General features: G+C 58.2%; 1 protein-coding gene across 7 annotated transcripts in view; it reads right to left on the bottom strand.

Annotated features, from left to right (window-relative positions):
* Positions 1-822: 822 nt before the first annotated feature.
* Positions 823-22675, bottom strand: part of LOC100347489 (kinesin-like protein KIF9) — a 46821-nt gene continuing 24968 nt past the window's right edge. For 6 of the 7 annotated variants that reach the window (XM_008260494.4, XM_008260490.4, XM_008260488.4 and 3 more), the window contains exons 8-21: positions 22143-22290; positions 21220-21284; positions 19542-19619; positions 16045-16113; positions 15498-15602; positions 12356-12411; positions 11622-11712; positions 10714-10847; positions 9416-9595; positions 7400-7614; positions 3667-3849; positions 3353-3468; positions 3044-3094; positions 823-961 (exon numbers count right to left, since the gene is read on the bottom strand). In XM_008260494.4, the coding sequence (XP_008258716.2) occupies positions 941-961; positions 3044-3094; positions 3353-3468; positions 3667-3849; positions 7400-7614; positions 9416-9595; positions 10714-10847; positions 11622-11712; positions 12356-12411; positions 15498-15602; positions 16045-16113; positions 19542-19619; positions 21220-21284; positions 22143-22290 (1512 nt within the window). In that variant the 3' untranslated portion in view covers positions 823-940. Of the gene's footprint in view, positions 962-3043; positions 3095-3352; positions 3469-3581; positions 3850-7399; positions 7615-9415; positions 9596-10713; positions 10848-11621; positions 11713-12355; positions 12412-15497; positions 15603-16044; positions 16114-19541; positions 19620-21219; positions 21285-22142; positions 22291-22675 lie in introns of those variants that run through there. The other variant, XM_070050945.1, reaches the window with a different exon arrangement.

Raw genomic sequence — 22675 nt, 5'->3', positions numbered from 1 at the left:
TCTGGGCCAGGTTGAAGCCGGGAGTCAGCAACTCCCTCTGGGCCTCCTGCATGGGTGGCAGGGGCCAGGCACTTGGGCCATCTTCCGTTGCTTTCCTAGGCACATGAGCAGGGAGTTGGATTAGAAGTGGCGCAGCCAGGACTCAAACTGGCCCTCTTGTATGGTATGTCAGTGTTGCAAGCAGCAGCTTCACCCTGCTGCGCCACAACTCTGAATCCTCGCTGGAATTCTAGAAGGGAGTTAAATAGTCCTGCGTTAGCAGTGCTCCGTGGTTAATGCAAAAAGCAAGTCAAAGCCTTTCAGGAGGAAAGTAATTGCAACTTACGTGCTCACAACTCCTAGAGCTTAGGTTCAATCAAATATGCATTCATGAAGAAAATATAAGGGCCGGCTCTGTGGTGTAGCGGGTAAAGCTGCCACCTGCAGTGCTGGCATCCCATATGGGCACCTGTTCGAGTCCTGGCTGCTCCACTTCCAATCCGGCTCTCTGATGTGGCCTGGGAAAGCAGCAGAGGATGGCCCAAGACCTTGGGCCCCTGCACTTGCGTGGGAGACCCAGAAGAAGCTCCTGGCTCCTGGTTTTGGACCAGCACAGCTCTGGCCTTTGCGGCCAATTGGGGAGTAAACCAGCAGATGGAAGACCTCTCCCTCCCTCCCTCCCTCCCTCTCTCTCTCTCTCTCTCTCTGCCTTTCCTCCTCTGTGTAACTCTGAGTTTCAAATAAATCTTAAAAAAAATACACACAAACACACACACACACATCCACACGCATACACAGATGCACAAAGGTAAAAGCTAACATGAGACTCAGAAAAATAGGAAGTTTTATTTTTGCCTTGAAACTTTATTTATAATGAGAGCCTTCTGTGTTTCTAAACACGATCGGTATGTTTTCCTCTTTATGTTTGCTGTTCTTCTGCAGGATCCTCTTGTCACACACGTCACAAGGGCTTAACTGGCTTCTGGAGATAAGGGGAAGCTTTATCAACATGACGAAGCTGGGACCAGCACTGTGGGGCAGAGGGTGGAACTGCTGCCTGCAACACCGACATCCCAAATGGAGGTCGGTTCAAGTCCCAGCTGCTTCACTTCTGACCCAGTTCCCTGCTAATGCACCTGGGAAGGCAGTGGAGGATGGCCCAAGTGCTTGGGCCCCTGCACCCACGTGGGAGACCCGGATGAAGCTCCTCCCTTCTGGCTTCCTCCTGGCCCAGCCCTGGTTGGTGCGACCGTTTGGGGGGAGTGAATCAGTAGATAGAAGACCTCTGTCTCTCCCTCTAATTATGCCTTTCAAATAAATAAATCTTAAAAAGGAAGGAAGGTGGGGGAGGGAAGAAAGAAGTGCAGACTCGAGCTCCACCCCAGACCTGCTGCGTGGGAACCTGCATTCTACCAAGACGCCAGGGACGGCGTGCACAGCACAGACTGAGGGGTGCTGCTCCGTGGGACCTTCAGAACCTGCGCACCGGCCCCGGCCCTCGAGCCTCCACCAGGCTTCAGCACCTCACAGAAGGGAATTGCTGCAAAATCGCCCATCGCGCGGATTCACACGTGTGTAAGGGGAACTATCACCGCTGCATTTGCATTGGTAGAGAAATGAACCTCTGTCCAGGACTCTGCGACCGCTCAGTCAGGTATGAAGCACCCTCGCCAGGGAGCACTGTAAGAAAGGCCGAAGACGCACTCCGGGCTGGCACACGACGGTCTCCAGGACGCACTGCCAAGTGGATGAATCAGGGTGCAGAGCAGTGTGGGGGAGGGGGACACCAGCAAGTGACAAAGGGGCCATGTCGATGGGACAGGGTGCTTGTACTGTTTTTTTTTTTTTTTTTTTTAAACTGATTTGCAACTCAGGCAGAATAACAGAGAGGGAGAGAGCGCATGAGCAGGAGAGGGCGCCCATCTGCTGATTTACTCCCCAGGTAGCCAGGACTGGCCCAGACCTCAGCCCAAAGCCAGGGACCCAGTTTCCCGCCGGAGTGGCAGGCACCCAGTCACCTGAGCCATGACTGCTGCCTCTCGGGTCTGCATTGACAGGAAGGACCCTACAGCCAGCGGCTGGAGCTGAGCACCGAACCCTACGCTTTTCCTATGTTGCAAACACCCGAGTGTGTGGGAGCAAAAATGTCAAGAAAGAAAAGCCTGGGTGTGCGGGTCTGGCTGCAGATGCAGTGTTCGTCAACCTTTGTTTTCAGTCTTTACCAGATTGCTGAGAATTACGTACCGCTATAGTTTCAATGGCCTGTGCCCATCTTAAAATTTACTGTTTAAGACTGAAGCTGAACACTTTTACATTTGATTATTGTTTATAGCCCTTGTCTATATTCCTGCTGAACTATGGTCTTCTTTTTATTTGTTGAAATCTTTATGGAGCATTAAACCTTTGACTATAATGTAAGTTAAAAGTGTGTTATCTCAAAAATAATAAAGAAAATATATTAAAACATCCCCAGTGTGTTATTTTTGCCTATCAGAAATGTAAGCAAGTAATTATAAAAATGTCTTTAAACGAGCTCCCTGGGCAGTTACCCCGTGGGCGTTCACCACCTGCAGCCCGAGAATGACCTCTGGGGCCAGGGGTTGCGCAGCACACAGGACCTCTGGGATCTGGCCCCAGGCTGGGTCTTGGCGGAGGGCAGAGCCTCTGCTCTCACCCAGCCTGCTCAGGAAGGGGAGTCCCGGGCCAATCTGTGGCTCAGAGTGGCCGGTTCTTCCTTGCTGCATGCGGTCCTCTGTCCCTGGCACCTGTGCAGGGCAGTCCCTGTTGGCAAGGCCCTGCTTAACCAGGCAGTGGCCTCCAGGATGCCCTGAGCCTCCTCTGGGGCTGTGACCCACACACAGGCTGGCTTGGCACTGATCAGCCATGTCTAAGCCTGGCCGTGGTCTGTGGGCCCCCTCTGGGTCCAGCCCTGTCACCGTCTGACTGTGGGTGGCTCTGCACCTGCCTGGGCCGGCCCCATCCCTCCCTCGCCTCTCTGAAGCAGGAAGCAGGCGTGATGCTGGCGTCCCGAGATCCCACCCTGCTGGAGAATCCTGCGAGTTACCTTCTGCTCTGTCTGCTGCACCTGGGCGAACTTCTCCTGCTCGTCTTCTTCCTGGGAGAGGATCCACCCAACACAGGGTCAGGAGCCACCCTGGCAGAGCCCCGGGGTGGCTCTCAGGGCGGCCCCCACAGGGACATTTCACACCTACAGAATCTCACTGTCAGCATCCTTGGGAGACCCCGGAGATGCCAGGGTGCTGACTGCGTCCCCCTCCCCGGACAACCGAGGAGACACCTGCACCTTCCTGGGCAGCCGTGACAGAGGCTGGGAGGGCCCCCACACGGCCCCGCTGCTGCCCGCGCTGCTCACCAGAGACGCGATCCTGCTGGAGGGTGCCACGCCCTGCCGGATGCTGCCGCCCGGCTTCAGCGCCATCATCACATCCTCGGGGATGACAAAGGACTCATTGTACCAGATGTCAAATTCTGCAGGGAGGTAGGGAGACAGCACCGTGAGCCGTGAGGGGGCCCTGAGATGCAGGTGAAGGCAGCGTATGCCAGTCTGGGACCCCTGTCTGCTTCCGGCTCCAAGGTCTCACCTGGTCCTGGCCCTGGCCGTTCTGCAAACCACACACCTGGAGTCCTTGCCCAGCCCCTGCCTCTGCCAGAGAGAAGCGGACGCACCCGTGAGCAGGCGGTGGCGACACTGGTCCACCAGGCGCTGGCAGTACTGGATCTCAGCCCGCAGGTCGAGCAGGTCCTTGTACTGGCCACGGTACTGCTTCTTGAGGTCTTTGAGCCTCAGGATCAGCTGGAACTCCTCCTCGTCCACCACCACAAAGCCTTTGGCTTCGAACTCGAACTCGCCTGCAGTGGGGTGAGACCGGAGGAGGTGGGGAGGAGGGGTGGCCACCAGGGGTGCGGGAGGGAAGGCCTTCCAGAAGGAGGCCCAGTGCTGGCCAATCAGGAGGACAGAAGTCTGGTGACAGGCTGGGGTGTGGTAGGGAAGTGGGTGTGGCACAGGCCAGCCAGGCTGCCTCGCCTGGAGCAGCGGCTCAGGGTGGCGGGACCACGCTGGCACTTTGGGACAAACGGGAATGTTGGGCGGAAGCAAGTGTAGAAATAGCCCAGGTGCCATGCTTATTTTGAACCTGAATCCCATCGGCCAAAGATACTCAGCAAACACCCGTGGTTTTTTTGTCAGCTACCCACACCAGCTGCCATCCCCGGCTGGCACCGCAAGGCCCTTGGGTGAGGTTCCTTCGTAATAACAAAGGATGCAGGGCCGGCGCCGCGGCTCACTAGGCTAATCCTCCGCCTAGCGGCGCCGGCACACCGGGTTCTAGTCCCGGTTGGGGCTCCGGATTCTGTCCCGGTTGCCCCTCTTCCAGGCCAGCCCTCTGCTGTGGCCAGGGAGTGCAGTGGAGGATGGCCCAGGTGCTTGGGCCCTGCACCCCATGGGAGACCAGGAAAAGCACCTGGCTCCTGGCTCCTGCCATCGGATCAGCGCGGTGCGCCGGCCGCAGCGCGCCGGCCGCGGCGGCCATTGGAGGGTGAACCAACGGCAAAGGAAGACCTTTCTCTCTCTCTCTCTCACTGTCCACTCTGCCTGTCAAAAAAATTAAAAAAAAAAAATAACAAAGGATGCAAATCCACCTTCCACGTGGTCTCTGCTGACTTCAGCGTCCCCCAGCCCCCTTCCTGCTAGAGATGAGCAGATGTCTGCATCAGGTCAGGCTATGGCTGAGCTGTGCGTGGGCCCCTCAGGGTCTGCCAGCGTGGATAAGGTCTGCATAGCCACTCCCTGGCTGGGAGAGTTCAGCAGAGGCCTGGCGTCCACCCCCACCCTGGGCTGGGGCACGCGCGTTCTGCTGTGACCTGAGGCCCACTGCAGGAAAGCACTGGTGCTCCCACGGGTGTTTCCTGGGGAGACGTAGGGCTGGCTCCAGCATCAACTCCAACTCTGGGATCTGGCATCGGAGCAGGGTGGGTGGGGGATTCAGGGCCCGCCCTCCACCTCGGCTTCAACGTGGAGTGAGCTTCTGCAGCCTGTGTGCTGTGGGGGCGTCCCTGAGCTGCCTGCTGTTTTTAGATTTATATTCCTATTTATTTGGAAGGCAGAGAGAGAGAGAGAGAGAGAGAGAGAGAGAGAATGAATGAGAATCTCCCATCTGCTGTATCATTCCCCAGAAGGCCACAACAGCAGCGTCTGGGCCAGGCTGAAGCCAGGAGCCAGGAGTTCTATCCAGGTTTCCCATGTGGGTGCAGGGCCCCAGGGACTTGGGCCATTGTCCGCCGCCTTCCCAGGCGCATTAGCAGGGAGCTGGGTGGGAAGCAGAGAGCTAGCCCAGCGCTGTCGTATGGGACGCCGGTTTCCCGGCAGAGCCAGCCCCTGAGCAAGGCCCCTCACAGCGTCTCCGCAGCGCTCTGTGGAGGGGCATGGCTCTGGGTCCCTTTGTGGCGCCCGGGGCCTCGCGGATGGTCTGCAAAGGAAGAGCTTGAAAGAACTAAACCCAGACGCTTCTGCATTTTCCTTCACAGGAGGTGAATACTGCCCAATGCTGATCTTGCAGGGCTGACACGTGCTGTCAATCACGAGGTGTCCTGCAGGTACCTGACCTATGTCCTCAACAGAAAGGTGCTTAATTTGGCATTTTAATAACCAGCAGGATGGGGCTGGTACTGTGGAGTAGCAGGTAAAGCCGCTGCCTGCAGCGCTTTCATCCCATATGGGCGCCAGTTTGAGTCCCGGCTGCTCCTCCACTTCCTATCCAGCTCTCTGCTATGGCCTGGGAAAGAAGAAGATGATGGACCAAGTGCTTGGGCCCCTGTACCCATATGGGAAGACCTGGAAGAAACTCCTGGCTCCTGGCTTCGGATTGGCACAGCTCCGGCCATTGCAGCCATCCGGGGAGTGAACCAGCGAATGGAAGACTTCTCTCTGTCTCTCTCGCTCTCTCTTTCTGCCTCTGCTTCTCTGTAACTCTTTCAAGTAAACAAATGAAATCTTAAAAAAATAAATAACCAGAGGGAAAACAACTGTTTTGAGGGAGAAAGAGCAAAACTGTGTTCTTTGGACACTGACAGACAAAATTTAAATGTTTAAAAAAAGAGGTATTTCTTCTTCATCTCATCCGCTAAAAATGTTTTAGAAGTACATGATCCGTCAGAATCCCACGAGTGTATTTTAAGTATATAATCATATGTAATCATATGTTGTCATATGTAATCATGTATCATCATATGTACGTGTTCAAGGAAGTGTGGGCAGGGGGACCAAGACGTGCTTGTTGCTGCGGTGAGACCGTCACCATGTCCCCTCCCCGCAGGCTCTGGGTGAGGGCGGTGGTGCCTGCAGCCCCCGTTACTGCCTCCTCTGCCTTCCCTGCAGAACAGGTCACAGTCGGTCTGTCGTGGACAAGCCGAACGTCCTGGTCAGTCTCTCGCATACGGGAAGGATGGTCCCAGGAATCTGGATAAAGCTGCCCTCTGAGAACTAAGTGAGGAAAACACTCCAGGAGGGACAGGAGCCAGCCCACCTGCAGGCAGAGACCAAGGGACTCCCCCACCGCTCATGAGCAACGGGGCCAGGAGTCCACGAGGGCAGCCTGGCAGTCTCCAGGGGCCCTGTCTGGGAAAGTGAGAGCAGTCTCCAGGGGCCCCGTCTGGGACAGTGAGACTGAGCCAGGGACAGAAGTAGCAGTGTGGCCTCATCCTGCCTCAGGGTTGGTATGGTTGCTGGGCCTGGGTCCTACCTCCTGCGGGCCTGGCATCCGGCCCTGACTGGCCCTCGCAGGTGAACCCTCTGCGCACAGGTCTGAGTAAAAGGGTGAGCATCCTCTCCACACAGGCGCCCCAGCTCTCTAAGCCTGGGGTGCCTCCATCCATCTGATGCGGGAGATGAGACCACCAAGGCTGCGCAGGTGTCAGGCCGTTAGCATGGGGCCTGGCCTAACCAAGAGTGAGCCCCTAGGCCTCCTGGTATACCATTCTCATTTCCTGCCTTGATTTCCCATGGTCCCTCCTAGCACCCCCATCCCAACCTGATCACCCTGGGCAGTGAGGAGACCACAGCAGGACCCGGGGACCTCATACGGGTCACCAGCTTCCCTTCTCCTAGGGACGCCTCTGCAGGACCAAGGCCCTGGTTCTGCGTGGACAGCAGCACATGTTGGGTGGGAGGCTCAGCACCCAGGTCAGAGAAGAGGCTGTCACAGGGACTCAGGTAGAGGCTGGCTGAGAGGAGAGGATGCTAAGGCCCCCTGGGGGCTGACTGGAGCTGAGTGACAGAACCCTGGGAAGAAGGCTGCACACCTGCTGACCTCTGCCATCTCTGTCCTCTAGGGCCCAAGGCTGCCCACTTGGAGCAGGAGGACCCAAGACCCATAGCTCCCAGCCGTCTTCCCGCCCCATATACCTTGCTTCTCCCCTAGCGACTTCTGGAAATCGAGGGCCTCCTTGGTCTCGTCGATCTCCCGTTTGATGGCGTTGATGCGCTGTGTGATCTCACTGGCTCTCCTGCTCCGCTCATTCAGGATCGATTTGTTCTCCTTGAAGATGCGGTTGATCACACTCCCTCGCTCTTTCTTAAACTCCTCAAAGGCCACGGCCTTGGAAGGCGGGGTGCTGGGTCTGGAGACGGAGAGGGAGGCCAAGGGGGAGAGAGAACTGGAGCCGCCATGCCCTCGATCTTTCTGTGGGCAGGAGCTGAGCTGTGCAGGGCGCATTCCTTCATGACTGTGTTACTGGGCACCCAAGGGCCTGAGTCCAGGGCAGGCAATGATGGAAGTGGGGCATGAGAAATGGGAAGCAAGGGAAAAGCCGCTCACTCCCTCCTGGCAAGCCCACTTGGGTGCAGCTCCTTGCGGAATTTATTTGATGTATTTTTAAACGCCCGACGCCATGCAGCACGTATGGTTTGATGTCTGCACCCCTGCTCCAGAAGCGTTCTTTCCTGTTGCTGAGAACGCCAGCTACTGAGCCATTAGGTGGAGTGTCGGGGAAGTGGAATGATGGTACAACTCGCTCTGAAACGCAGCAAAACGAGAAGATGCCAGGACGGACACAGGATGTGGCAGGAAAAGTTAACGGAGGAGCTGCGGAATGGAGAAGATGTTCAGCGCAGGAGTGTTTACTCTGCGGTCCTCACTTTCTCCTCATGTTTGGGAATATCCGTGGGCTGGGGAAGAAACTCTTCACGGGACCTGGTACCCCTGCGTGAGTCAAGGCCAGAGAAGTAACTGATGGAGCACAGGGGCTGGCACTGTGGCATACCAGGTAAAGCCGCCACCTGCAGTGCCCACATCCCATATGGGTGCTGGTTCGGGTACTGGCTGCTCCATTTCCGATCCAGCTCTCTGCTGTGGCCTGGGAGAGCAGTGGAAGATGGCCCAAGTCCTTGGGCACCTGCACCCACATGGGAGACCCGGAAGAAGTTCCTGGCTCCCGGCTTCGGATCAGCCCAGCTCTGGTCATTGCGGCCAAATGGGGAGTGAACCACAGATGTAAGACTTCTCTCTCTCTCTCTGCCTCTCCTTCTCTCTCTCTCTCTGTAACTCTGCCTTTCAAATAAATAAATAAATCTTTAAAAAAAGAAGAAGAAGTGGAGCAAAGTCTCATCACCAGCGCTGTGTTGCAGCAGGTAAAGCCACCACCTGCAGTGCAGGCATCCCAGATGGGCGTTGGTTCAAGTCCTGGCTGCTCCACTTCCCATCCAGCTCTCTGCTATGGCTTGGGGAAGCAGTAGAAGATGGCCCAAGTCCTTGGGCCCCTGCACCTGTGTGGGAGACCCTGAGGAAGCTACTGGCTCCTGCTTCGGACTGGTGCAGCCCCAGGTGTTTCGGCCAATTGAGGAGTGAACAAGTGCATGGAAGACCTCTCTCTCTGCCTCTCCTTCTCTTTCTGTGTAACTCTGACTTTCAAATAAATAAATAAATCTTAAAAAAAAAAAAAAGTGGAGTAGCTGGGACATGAACCACTGGTGCCAAAGGCGGAGCCGCAACCTACTATGCCATAACACCAGCCCCTGAATTAATGATGTAATGCACATCTTTTTGCATAAGTCTTGTCCACCCTTCTGTTTCCTAAGATTTCCCGTTCTCACTGCTCATGGAGGGGACTGAACAGTGGGAGGAGAGGGAAGGAGCCACACTCTTCCAGGCCTTGAGGGCTCTTATGCCTTTGGGAATGCGTTACTTTTGCCAAAGACTCCCACCTTAATTATTTCAGTAACTGCCGTTCGGAGGTTCTGAGACGCCCCCATGCCTCATGGTGAGCCTGGGTGGCTGCTGCGGCGGGGTCATGGCATGCACACCTGTCCTGCTTCTGCCTTTAGAACCGCCCGTCCCCCTCTGCTGTATTTGGCTTCTGTCCACAGCCACTCTTCACTCTGCTCTGGGCTGATCCGGCGTAGGAGCTCCTGTTAGGCGGTTACCTGAGGGGGCGTGGCTCCTCCTTCGGGGAGTCGGAGGGAAGCTGCTCCATGCTGGGGGTTTCCTGGTCCCGCAGAAGCGTGTCTTTGCCATCGCCTGGGACCAGCTGGGTCTTGGAGGTGGAAATATCCATGTCCCTGCCACTCACGGAGTTGCTGGCACCTTTCTTTCTTGCTGAGGTCCTGGGAGGAGGGGAGAAAGGCCCAGGGCTCAGGGATGCGGGTCCCAGACACCGTAGGGTGAGCCGCCTCTCTCAGCCCTCACTACACGGGTGCCCGTCCCCCTCAGCTCCTCTATCTGCATCGTAGAACTGGGTCAGGGGGCTGTGCAGGCTGGAGGAGAGCTTTTCCCTCCATCTCATCACAGCAAGGAGGCCTCCGCAGTCACAGCAACAGACACCTGCTGAGAACAGGTACGGTCCCCACGGCTTAAGGCACCAGGACCTGCGGGCGAGCCCAGGCTCCCCAGAGGGTTAGGCACACAGGCATCCCCAGAAGCCCTATCCGGGGTGGCACCTGTGTGCTGCCCCACGCCCTGTGCCCTCTTCCCAGCTCCCAGGACAGCAGCTGTCCTCCCTCCCCGAGTGAGGGTGCTCAGTGTGTCTTCCCTGCAGGGGAGGTATATCTGAGCAGGACGGAACAGGCAGCAGGATGCCCCCGCCTCTGCCCTCTGCTTCACTTTGCTCCAACTTCCAACAAGTACGGCTCGGGCCACCAGGCCTCAGCCCCTCTGTTACTGCACTGATGGCCCAGTGGCCAGGATACGGGGCTGGGAAGTGACTGAGGCTGGAGGCAGCCAGGGTCAGCCGCATGCCCTGACTCCTGCCCTGTATAAGAGTTTTCTACACTCTGCTGTGGCCACAGGTGGGGGCTGCCTTCACTCACTTGTCACTCACAGAGGCTCCTGCGCCCCGTGCAAGGCAAACCCTTGGAGGCAAGAAGCACAGAGCAGGGAGGTGAGTGTGGGCGTCACCTGTGTTCTGTCTCCTGCTCACAGCAGCTCCCAGGGAGGGTGTGCTCAGCGAGCGGGCCACCCTGCACAAACAAGTCCTGGCTGAAAGTGAGCTGGGGTGCTGACCCGACAGTCAGCACAGGACCCTGGTGAAGTGAGCAGACCACATGGTTCCAAACTAGCCCCAGCCTGGGCTCTGCAGAGTTGGCCCTATTGGCAACAGTGACATCTACTGTGACCACTCAGTGGCTGGGATACTGGCGGGGTGGGGTAGCGGATGGCTCATGACCTCCCTCTCATGCACAAAGGAGGGCCAGGTGCTGAGCAGGACAGCAGCGAGCGAGCTCACTTGGGCTGGGCTTTTAACATCTTCTTGTACTTGGATCTCTTCCCGGGTTTGGCAGAGAGAGGCGCGATCCCAAGTCCGAAGCCTTCTCCATCGAGCTCGCCTACCAGGTGGCCGTCAGCATCCCCGGGCCCTGGCTGGATAGAGAGACCAGCTGGAGGGGCACGGGTTAGCATAAGGGTTTGGAGGACCCAGGTGCGCATGGCCCATTGCTCAGGGTGGGCATGGGTACCCCACACACCAAGATTTGGCTGCAGCAAAGCAGCTTCAGGATGTCCCCAACAGAGCTGTCTCAGATCAACCCCCTCACAGCTCTGGTGCCTCCTTCCACACTGAGGATCTTTTTTTTTTTTTTTTTAAAGATTTATTTATTTATTTGAAAGGCAGAATTACAGAGAGGCAGAGACAGAGACACACAGAGAGAGGTCTTCCATCCACTGGTTCATTCCCCAGATGGCCGCAACAGCTGGAGCTGGACCAATCTAAAGCCAGGAGTCGGGAGTTTCTTCCAGGTCTCCCACACAGGTGCAGGGGCCCAAGGACTTGGGCCATCTTCTCCTGCTTTCCCAGGCCATAGCAGAGAGCTGGATTGGAAGTGGAGCAGCCGGGACTTGAACCAGCGCCCATATGGGATGCCGGCACTACAGGCAGCGGCTTTACCCTCTATGCCACGGCGCCGGCCCCAGACACTGAAAATCTTAAAGCTTGGTGCCAGTCGAGCTCCAGGAGCTGGTCTGCACTTTATGAAAATCATTTTCATTCAAAAGAGCTTACTCGTGCACAGTGCCCCACGCTCAGCCTGCTGCTACCTTTCTCTGCACAATCCTTGCTCTGGTTTAATGCATGGTGCGGCTGCCTCGGCAGAGGCCTGGGGATGCAAACTCTGAGGGGCAAAGGGCAACTGTGCTCACCTTCTGGTTGGTGGAGATGCTCGTAATGTCGCTCTTATCTGTCAGGGTGAACTTTCTGCGCAGAGCGGACTCTACCTCCTGCTCCTGTTGGCTGGGGAGACAGTGAGAGAACACCTTGGTCTGGGGGCCGTGCTGAACCCGCTGGGGCAGGAACTGTGCCCTGGTGTTAGGAGTCGTTCAGGCGAGGCTGCTTGTGATGGAGTCACACCCTCATCATGAACCAGACAAATGAGAACCAACGAGAGGGCTCTCACCCACCCCAACCCACACACCCACTGCCCGGCCCCCACACCTGCACGCGCCAGCTGCACCTGCTCCAAGATGACATGTGACAAGGGCTATAAGCCTGACTTGGGACCACGTGCCCTGGCCATGGTTCCGTCTCTAACAGGCCCCCGGCAACCACGTGACCCCCTCTGTGACTCTCCTTGCCTCCCTTCCACACCCCAGCCCATGCTCCATGCTCTCAGGTTGTGAGTGTGTCTGTGCCCAAATAAGTCCCCAGTGCCCACTGAGGCCAAGGGGCAGGACACGCACAGGGCTGGTGCTCCACGAACACCTCCTGTCCAATCAACAAACTCAGGAAACCTCCACCAGGACCCCCGCCCCTGCCCGGCCCCAGGACTCTGCTCTTACTCCAGCGAGAAGGGGAGCTCTCGGAGCTAAGAACCCAGACCACAGGCAAGGAGAAGGGCAGCGTGGCATGGGGTGGAGGGGTGTGCAGGGGCCCTCACCTCAGGACCACCCGGAACTGGTTGAAGACCTCCTGGATCTGTCTGAGGTTGATGATCTGGGGAGGGAGCAGGGCGGCCGTCAGGCCCTGGGCGCCAGGGACCAGGCTGTGTCTGTGTCAGAGTGGAGACTGCAGGCCCCTGATCCCATGCCAGAGCGCCTGGGTGCCAGTCCTGACTCCAGTTCCGAGTCCAGCTTCCTGCTAGCACATACCCTGAGAGGCAGTGGGCCGCAGGCCAAGTGCTTGGGTCCCTGCCAGTGCAGAAGACCTGAATTGAGATCTGAATTGAGTTCTGGGCTCCCGGCTTCGACCCGGCCCAGCCCTGGCTATTGTGGGTATTTGGGGAGTGAACCAGTCGATGGAAGAGATCTGTCTCCTGTTTTTCAAATAAAATGAAATAAATTTTTTGAAAAAAATTTCATTGAAAATGAAAAAACTGTATGGATTTAAATTGTGCCAAAATAAACTTTTCATTTTAATGTTCCATGAACTTTTAAAAATATTTCTAAGATAGGCAGAGACAGACAAAATGAGCTCCCATCTGTTTGCTCACTGCCCAAATGACTGCAACAAATCAAGGCTGGGCCAGGGAGCCAAGGACAGGAGCTGGGAACTCAGTCCCCGTCTCCCAAGTGGGTGGGAAGAACCCAGTGGCTTGTACCAACACTGCTGCATTAGCAGAAAGCTGGAATTAGGAGAAGTTGGGCATCAAACCCAGGCGTCCTAACGTGGGCCATGGGTGTCTTAACTGCTAGGCTAAATATCTTCCCCTCCACAGACTTTTTGAAGTCCCCTTGTACTTTTCTTAAGTTTCAAATATTGGTGGGGAGAGAGGGAGAGAGGGAGAGAGGGAGAGAGGCGGGGAGGCAGAGAGGCAGAGAGGCAGGGAGATAGGGAGAGAGGGAGAGAGGCAGAGAGGTGGGGAGAGAGGGAGAGAGGGAGACAGGGGGAGAGGGGGAGAGGGGGAGAGGGGGAGAGGGGGAGAGGGGGAGAGGGGGAGAGGGAGCTTGATTGATTCCATCGGCTCATTCCCTTCTCAAATGCCTGCAAAGGCCAGGGCTGGATCAGGACTGAAGCCCAGAGTCAGGAACTCCATCCAGGTCTTCGATGTGGGTGGCTGGAACCCAATCACTTCAGCCATCACTGCTGCCTCCCAGAATCCACATTAGCAGAGAGCTACAGTGAGGAGCTGGAGCCGGAAACTGAACCCAGCCATGTCGACATGGGATGCAGGTGGGACTAGCACCGGGACTAGAACCCGGGGTGCCGGCGCCGCAGGCGGAGGATTAGCCTAATGAGCCACAGCACCGGCTCCAATACTATTCTTTTTAAAAAATACATACTTGTGAGGCCGACGCCGTGCCTCACCTGGTTAATCCTCTGCCTGTGGCGCTGGCATCCCATATGGCGCTGGGTTCTAGTCCCAGTTGGGGCGCCGGGTTCGAGTCCCGGTTGCTCCTCTTCCAGTCCAGCTCTCTGCTGTGGCCCGGGAGGGCAGTGGAGGATGGCCCAAGTGCTTGGGCCCTGCACCCGCATGGGAGACCAGGAGGAAGCACCTGACTCCTGGCTTTGGATCAGCGCAACATCGGCTGTAATGGTCATGTGGGGAGCGAACCAACGGAAGGGAGACCTTTCTCTCTGTCTCTCTCTCACTGCCTAACTCTATCTGTCAAATAAATGAAAAAAAAAATACATACTTGTTTATTCTTTGAGAGGCAGAGAGACAGTGAAAAAGAGAGACAGAGTCAGAGAGAGATCTTCCATCTGTTGGTTCACTCCCCAAATGCCCACACCAGCTGGGGCTGTACCAGACTAAAGCCAGGAGCCCAGAACTCAATCTGGGTCTCCCATACAGGTGGAAGGAACTAGAGTACTCAAGTGCCTGAGCCATTGCCTGCTGCCTCCCAGGGCGTGCACTGACAGGAAGCTGGAACCGGAACTAAAACCAGCACTCGAACCCAGGCACTCTGAGATGGGATGCAGGCATTCCAAGCAGCATCTTACCAGTGCACCAAACGCCTCCCCCATCCCCATCCTTTCTGAGAAAAAAGTTTCAGACAAAATCCATCTCAGGCCGGCGCCGCGGCTCACTAGGCTAATCCTCCGCTTTGCGGCACCGGCACACCGGGTTCTAGTCCCGGTCAGGGAGCCGGATTCTGTCCCGGTTGTCCCTCTTCCAGGCCAGCTCTCTGCTGTGGCCCGGGAGTGCAGTGGAGGATGGCCCAAGTGCTTGGGCCCTGCACCCCATGGGAGACCAGGAGAAGCACTGGCTCCTGCCATCGGATCAGCGCCGTGCGCCGGCCGCAGTGCACCGGCTGCGGCGGCCATTGGAGGGTGAACCAACGGCAAAAGCAAAACCTTTCTCTTTGTCTCTCTCTCTGTCCACTCTGCCTGTCCAAAAAAAAAAAAAAAAAAAAAAAAAAAATCCATCTCCTTGGCTCTCTCCTGCTTCCCATTCAGCCCGCCATCTAGAGCTCATTTCTGTGTGGACGCGGACCCGCACACAACTGTGAATGGAGAAGGTCATCAGCCTCCCTCCTGGCTCTACCCCCATCCCGCCGGGCAGACCAGAAGTGCCCACCCCCAGGGGTCCCAGGCCCGCCTCGTGCAGCTGCCCACAGTGGCAGCCCATGTGGCCTGCGCTGCAAAATCAGGATGCTCTTTCCCAGAGGGTCCTTCCTCCTCCCTGGCCCTCCCCAGCATGGGCCAGCAGACAGCCAGGGCTGCCGCCACCCTTCAGCAGCTCCGGGCTGCCAGGCACAGCAGCAGGAACCCCCGCTCGCTGTCACTCCCCATGCGCGGCCATCTGCTGCAGGGCGCGAGGTGGGCGCCCTGCTTGGGGGTGCTCGGTCAGCAGGAGTTGAGGTGGCAGTGACTCTGGGAAGTCTGGCCCCAGGGCCCATGCTTGAGCCCTTGACACTGACCACCTCCTGTGCAGCCTGTGTTCAAGGCCTCTGGCCTCTCTGCCCAGCCCCACAGCCTTGTAACCCCTACCACGGAAGAGAGGCTGTGGTAGGCTGAGGGCCCTGTCCCCAGGGGTCCGGCATTGCCCTCCACCTTCTGTGTGCACACACGGGAAGAGTGCCCAGGACAGGGAGGCCCAGGCCGGCTGAGCGTGGTGGTCCCACAGAGGGGCTCCTTACATCGATCTCATCCAGCGTCCCCTCCAGGTACCTCCGCACCTGGGTGTTGATCTCAGCGATCTGGAGTTCATTCATGGGGTCGTAGGTCACGAGGGTGCGGTTGGCCTTGAATGAGGATGAAGAACAAGTGGATAAGCAACGAGGGCCTGAGCCCAGGCAGGAGCGGCAGGGGCCTGAGGGCTGCAGTGGGGAGGTTGGGCACGGCCTAAGCTGGCCCAGTTCCTTCTCCATCCACACCATCCAGTCCTGGTGGAGAGGGCCTGACCCCCAGGCCAGAGCTTGGGCCACAGAGGACAACCAGCAAAGGAAGGAAGCCACTGGACATGGGGCCTTCTGCTCCATCGGCCCTGTCTCGGCAGACTCTGCAGGGTGAGGCGGGGCCTGCGGCGGGGGCAGCCTGCCTCTGCCTTGAGGCCCCTCTGGTCAGTGGACATCAGCCCAGGCAGGCCACCAGGGGACTCCAGCCCACCCTGCCCTCATGGCTCCCTGCTGTGCCACCGCCTGGACCTCACGCTATCGTGTAGTCCCCCTGCCCTGGGCATCTCACCAGGCTGTCGTGGATGGCCAGCTCTTGCTTCAGCAGTTCTACCTCCTTCTCCAGGTTCTTGACCATTCGCTGCCGGCAAACAGGGGGGGAGGGGCAGGGGATGAAGGGAAGGGTCGTCAGAGAGGCCACCTGCCTCTTCCACATCAAGTGCATCACTCCACACTTGTGCCCCGACATTGCTGCTGTCTCACTGGCTGTGTCCTTGGCTCCTGGGCCATTCCTTCCCCAGCTGGAGTGGGTACAGGGTCTGAGAGGGCCTCAGCAGCCCCTCGGCCTTGGCCTCTTCCAGCAGGGAGACTGAGAACACGAGAAACACCCGCCCCCGGGCTACCCTGAACCCTGACTCCCAGGACTCCAGACTCTGTCCAGTCTGCCAGGACAGTGGCTCCTTCCGGGCAGCCTGTGGACTCCAGGAGGCTGCCTGTGCACACCGACAGTGTAGACAGCTCACCATTCCCAGAACCATCCCGGCTGTCCCCTCTGACGTTTACGGCTGCCCACAGTGCAGCAAGCACGGCCCTGCACTCAGACCTTGACGTCCCCATAGGCATCTGCAGGAGGCCTCCATGGGGTCTGCCCCCTCCACCTCTTTTCTACTGCTCTCTCCAGCTCACCCCTCTCCCACTGGCCTTGGGCATCCCCCACCTTTGCCCACCGGTCCCCTGTGCCCCAGGCACTCCCATGGCTCATGCCCAAACCTCCTAAAATGTTTGCTCAAAATCTCCTAAGTTAGTGTGACTCCCCCCTTCCCACCCAGCATCTTTTTAAAAAATCTTGCTCATCTTTTTCTTAGCAAGTATCACCTTCTTTTTTTAAAAAAAATTATTTATTTGAAAGGCAGAGTTACAGAGAGGCAGAGGCAGAGGCAGAGAGAGAAGTCTTCCATTTGCTGGTTCACTCCCCAAATGGCTGCAGGAACCAGGAGTTTCATCCACGTCTCCCATGTGAGTGCAGGGGCCCAAGCACTTGAGCCATCTTCCACTGCTTTCCCAGGCACATTAGCAGGCAGCTGGATTGGAAGCAGAGGAGCAGGGACTTGAACTGGTGCCCATATGAGATGCCGGTGCCACAGGTGGCAGCCTAACCCCACTCTGCCACAGCGCCAGCCACAGTGTGTATCACCTTCTAATGCCCTCCAGCATGGTGCTGTCTTCTAGAACTTTCTGCACTGATGGAAGTGTTCCAGTGATGCAAGTGTGTGCTGTCCACAGAGGATCGGCTCCTCCAGGACCCCTGCAGAAACCAAAGTCCACGGACGCCCAAGTCTCTTATGTAAAATGGTACAGTGTTTGCATGGCACCTAGACAACCCTCCTGGGTACTTTAGGTCACCTCTAGGTTACCTGTAATACTTAATACAACAGATTATAATCATTCTTATAACACCTAAGGCAAGGTGCTCTGTAAATACTTGGAATACCATGTTATCTTTAATTTGAATATGGGGGAGGGGGCAGCTGGCTGTGTAACTGTTGAGCCCTTGCAATCTGCCTCGTGTGACTGAGGGATTGAAGCAGCTGCATGTGAGGAGTGATCCTTGGACTGGGCAGTGGCGCTCCAGAACTTGCCTGGTTACTGTGTTTGTTGTTTTCTCTCTGCCCTGCTAAGGAGGCTGGAAGCCCAACACATGCCCCAGGTGTGGTCAGCATGCCGCTGGATCTGACTTCGGGAGGCAAGCGACACAGTTCAGGAAGCAGAACCACTAAGCTGCTTTGCACTTGATGGAAACCCAGCATCGTCCATGATAGAGGACACGGGGCTGGAGGCTGAGAGCCCTCACTGGACAGCGGGGCTGCCCCTGACACCTGCATCCTGGTCTAGTGACCAAGGCTGTGATCAGCCCCCACCCTCCCCCATTCTCGCCAGGTCATCTGGGCACAGAGGCCCATTTGCCACGGGGCCTCTTCTACAAGGGTGACAGATCCCTGGCATCCTAGTGGTTCTGTAAACCAGGCACCTGACTAGGGTCCACATCTTGGCTCTACTCCTCTGGAGAGCCCCCAAGAAGGTCTCTCCTTTATGTGTGGATCAGGGGAGGGGCTTAGTGGCAGGCCCCACCCATCCCAATCCCCTCCTTCTCCCATCTCTAGAAGATTCTGTGTCCCTGCCTGAGCTAAGGGGGCCCCAGGTGGGTGGCTGTGCTCGGTGGAGCACAGGCGAGCCAGACTTAGATGGCTGGGCCAGTCAGAGAGCGACAGGGGGAAAGGACCACCAGCCTCCCAGTCCTGCCCAGAGAGTGGGAGCCACTTCTCCCAATGCCTGGCACACGTAGTGGCCTCCACCTGCCGTCTTCTCCTGGCTGCACAGTGGCTGCCTGGAAGCACGGGGCTGGAGCCGCAGAGCCCACGGAGCAGGGCGGCAACCCCTCCTGGCTGGAGATGGCTTTATAAACCAGGAGCAGTCTAGGAATAGGCAACTCCTTGGAAACAGCCCCGACTCACTGGAGCTCCCTGCTGGGTTGGTGTTTTCGTCATAAATGTACGAAGGACAAGGCAAAGAGACTTTCCTGCAACTGTGTTTTCTCAAGGCACAGTGGGACCCACCACGCCCACTTCACAGGCTGAGGGGAGGGTCCCAGAGGAAGACCCACAGGCCCAGACTCTGAGCAGCTTCACCGCTGACAGCTGGTGGCAGAGGCAGGCTGGAGGAACCATCTCCTGCGAGCTGCCAGCCCCACCCGCCAGGGCAAATCTGCAGAAGCGATCTAGCCCCTTGAGAACAGGCACCCACCTTAAAGGTGGCGTGGAGATGACCTGGGAATACCAGTGGCAGTCTGGCAAAGCACTCTTCAGCTCTCTTGAGAACTCATGGTTATAGGGGCCGGTGTAGCCAGTAAAGCTTCCACCTGCATCCCATGTGGGTTCTGATCCAGCTCCCTGCTAGTGGCCTGGGAAAAGCAGCAGCAGATGGTGCAAGTGCTTGGGCACCTGCCATTCACGAGGGAGAACCAGATGAAGCTCCTGGCTTCAGCCTGACCCAGCCCTGGTCATTGTGGTTTTCTGGGGCATCTGTGTCCAGATGTCCTCCAGCCTGCCTCTGCCACCAGCTGTCGGCGGTGAAGCTGCTCAGAGTCTGGGCCTGTGGGTCTTCCTCTGGGACCCTCCCCTCAGATCCCCCCCCCCCTCCTTCTCTCTCTCCACCTTTCTCTGCAACTCTTTCAAATAAATAAATAAATCTTAAAAAAAAAAAAAAAACAAAACACAAAAACCTCCTGGTTGTAAGGCAGGGTGCTGATGGGAAAGATCATGAACACATTTCACGTTGAGCGACAGGGACGCGGCTGTCTGGGGTCAGCCAAGGCAGCAAAGACCTTGGTGCCAGACCCAACGTCCGCACAGGCAGGGACTTGCCCTGAGCTCAGGGAGGACACATCACACAGGGTACGGAGAGCTTGGAGACCACGGAACCCGGGACTGCCAGAGCACACGCCGTGCCGGCCTCGGGTGTGCCTTCTGTTCAAGGACAGGGACGTTCCAGAGGACGGGGCAGCCCGCCTACCTCAGCGTCGTACTTCTCGTTGACGGCGGGCTCTGTGGTGACCAGCTTCATCCTGCTGGCGAAGCGCAGCGAGGACAGCTGAAAAGGAGCAGGCGGCGTCACGCGGCACCCCGCTCCAGGGAGACCCCGGGGCCACCTCCTTGGGCTCCCCACCCGCTCGCTCCAGGCTCTTCATGCCATGAGGGTCCACTTCCCCACAGGTAAACCTGCCGGTCGGGAGGGCTCATGGCAGTGTGGCCGCACGGGGAGCAGAGCAGGGCGTTGACAAGGACACACAGTGTCTGGTTCTTCATGCCAATCTGACCATCACCCACGTCTGGGCCTTGGCTCCAGGGCTCCCCTGGCCAGCTGCCTTTCCTCTCCCCACCCCTCGTCTGCCTTCCCATGTTCCACACGCTCTCCCAGGCCCAGCTGAAAACCATCCAGGGAGTGGAGACAAACAGAGGTCCAGGGCCAGCATCTTCCTAAACAAGGCAGCCCGGAGGTGCACGTGTCTCACAGCTCCTGCTGTGCTGTGAGCCAAGACCAGGAGGCCCCCGAAGCGTCAGCTGGCACTCCCCTCCCCCCGCCTCCTGAGTCCCAGGGCCCTGGAGGCTGGCACGGTCCTTGGGCACAGAGCCGGGAGGCCCTGCAGGCCCTGGAAAGGACGCAGATCCCCGAAGGGCACTCTGCAGAAGGCCGAGCCGCAAGCCAGCGCACGTGGGAAGCAGACGGTGTCAGGACCGCCCTCCTCGCCTGTCTCGTGCAGGACAAGGGCACTTCCCAGGCAGGGGGAGCCCCAGCCTGGGGTTCCCGGCTGTGGGCTCACCTGTGTCACTGCGTCCGCCCCTTCCTCCCGCCGCTGAGTCCCCTGAGCTGCCCTCCCCAGGCCGCTGTGTCCCGCCTGCCTCTGGCCACAGTTCTGACTTCCTCAGACCCTGCGATGGCTCCGACCACCCGGCCCATCCAGCCCCTGCGTTTCCTTCCTTCCTCTCCTTCCCCAGCCCCTCCCTGGGACGGCCAGCTGTTCTGGCAGGGTCACACCTTCAGTCCCTTGTTAACACCTCTGCTTACCCCACCACCAGTGCTCTCGCCCCTTCCTCACCCACCTTCAGGACCCCCTCCCCAGCCCCTGCCCAGTCTCCTCTGAAGGTCATTTCCATCTGGCCCTCTCTCTTCTCCTGGGCTGGGGACTCTGGGACCCGAGGCCATGTGCTACTCAAGTCTCCTGAGCTGCTGCCCCCACATTACCACCTTGTACGCGGCAGGTGCTCCACACCTGTCTCCTAGTACAGGCCATGACCATGCCCTGGACATCTGGTGTCCTCCAGATGTCAGGAGGAATGAGTAGCCAATCATCCTCTCCATCCTGGGTCACGGGGGCAACCTCCCCAGGGGGAGGGGGTGCAAGATCCCTGCCCACCTCCCACCTCCCACCTCCCACACAGGCCCTCGCTCCAAGCCTGCCTCCTGCCTCCTGCCTCCTGCCTCCTGCCTCCTGCCTGGCTCACTGACTCCGCACAACCTGGGCTTGGGCTCCTCGGACCCTCACCCTGACCCCCTCCATGGTTCTGGCTCTGACTCGTTTCCTGGATCCCTCCAACTCTGACAGTGCCTGAGGCTGGTGTGCCTCCCAGCCAGCCCGTGTAGGCCAGCCCCAGCCCCCAGAGGGATCCCGGCACAGCTGCTGTAACCTCACCGTTTCTTCCAAGTGGGCAGCTTCACCGTGGATGTTCGTCACCAGGACCATGTTACAGTTTCCTCCTGCAGGGGGTGGGACACGGAGGGGCCGTGAGCCATGCGGCTTTTCTGCCAGGGGCCTCTCATGGCGGGGTCTGTTATGGTTTGAATGTTTGTCCCCACAAAATCCACACATCGAAGCCCCACTCCCCAGGGAGGATGGTATTTGGGGGCGGGGGCTTTGGAAACTAAGGGGGTGTAGATGGAGTCATGAGGGCGGGCCCCAGTGATGGGGTCCGTGTTCTTACAGGGGAAGAGAGACCAGAGCCTCTCTCTGCCCATTCGAGGCTACAGTGAGAAGGCAGCCACCTGCCAGCCAGGAGTAGGACCTGCGCCAGGAACGGGACCTGCGGGTCCCCAACTTACACTTCCCAGCCTCTAGAACTAGGAGACACCTGCTGTTCAAGCCCCACGTTGGAGGTATTTTGTGATGGCAGCCAAGGCCAAGATAGGGTCGGTAAGAACACAGCCAACTGTGCGGAAATCTGGGAGGACAGGGGGGTGGGGGCAGGGCCACCAGACGGCCCTAAAAGAGAAAGAAGAGTCAGGAGTGGACACTCTGTCAACAGTCAGACCCCAGTGGCCGTGTGGTCAGGCCCAGCCCGGAGGCCTGGGACACGGGGATGACAAGACGCAGAGGGCGGGCAGCACGGGAGAAGCCCTCCCGCTGGGCCTTCAAGGCTGTGCGGGATTCTGCCCGCTGTTTTGGGATGAGGGAAAGTGACCAGCACTGAGCAACCCGGGTGTGAGGAGAGGGCCCTGGGCTGGCTCTGCCTCTCCGGGAGTGGCTGCAGGTGGGTCTGCAGCCCTGGGAGGGGGTGGTCCTGTGGACCCCAGGGGAGACGTGCCGCCTGCCCCTCCCCGACCCAGCCACGCCCTCACCTAGCGAGTCCTTCAGGACGTGGGTGAGCTTGCACTGCCGGAAGGGGATGTGGTCTCGCCTCTGGTCACCCAGGGCGATGATGGCCTGCTCCAGGAACGACAGGGACTTGTTGATGTAGGTGGCTTCCTTCAGAACGCGGCCGTCCGACTGGAAACCAAAGGCCGGCTCTGCTCACTCCAAACTGCCCTCCTGCTCGGGCTGACACCGCAGGGCTGGGGGCAGCCCCGGCCTCCCTCCCAGACCCAGGGTCTGCCCTGCGCATCAGGGGGGCTGCATGCCATGGCGTGCAGACACGGGCTTGCTAACACTCGGGGGAAAGCTCGGGGAGTCATCGCCACGGCAGGCTGCAGCAGGTACCTGACCGCGTCATCCTGCGAACACCCAGGCTGACGCTGTCGTATGGACGTGCACACAGGGCCCATCTGAGCACTCCTGAGGCTTTGCGTGCAAGCACAGGAATTTGAAATGCAGCGCTCACAAGACTTAAGAAGGAGACGCACTCACGAGGGCGGAGCACCCACTGGGCACTCAC

The sequence above is a fragment of the Oryctolagus cuniculus genome, chromosome 10 (assembly GCF_964237555.1).
Source record: "Oryctolagus cuniculus chromosome 10, mOryCun1.1, whole genome shotgun sequence".
NCBI classification, from domain to species: Eukaryota; Metazoa; Chordata; class Mammalia; order Lagomorpha; family Leporidae; genus Oryctolagus; species Oryctolagus cuniculus.
This window is presented reverse-complemented; position numbering and strand designations above follow the sequence as displayed.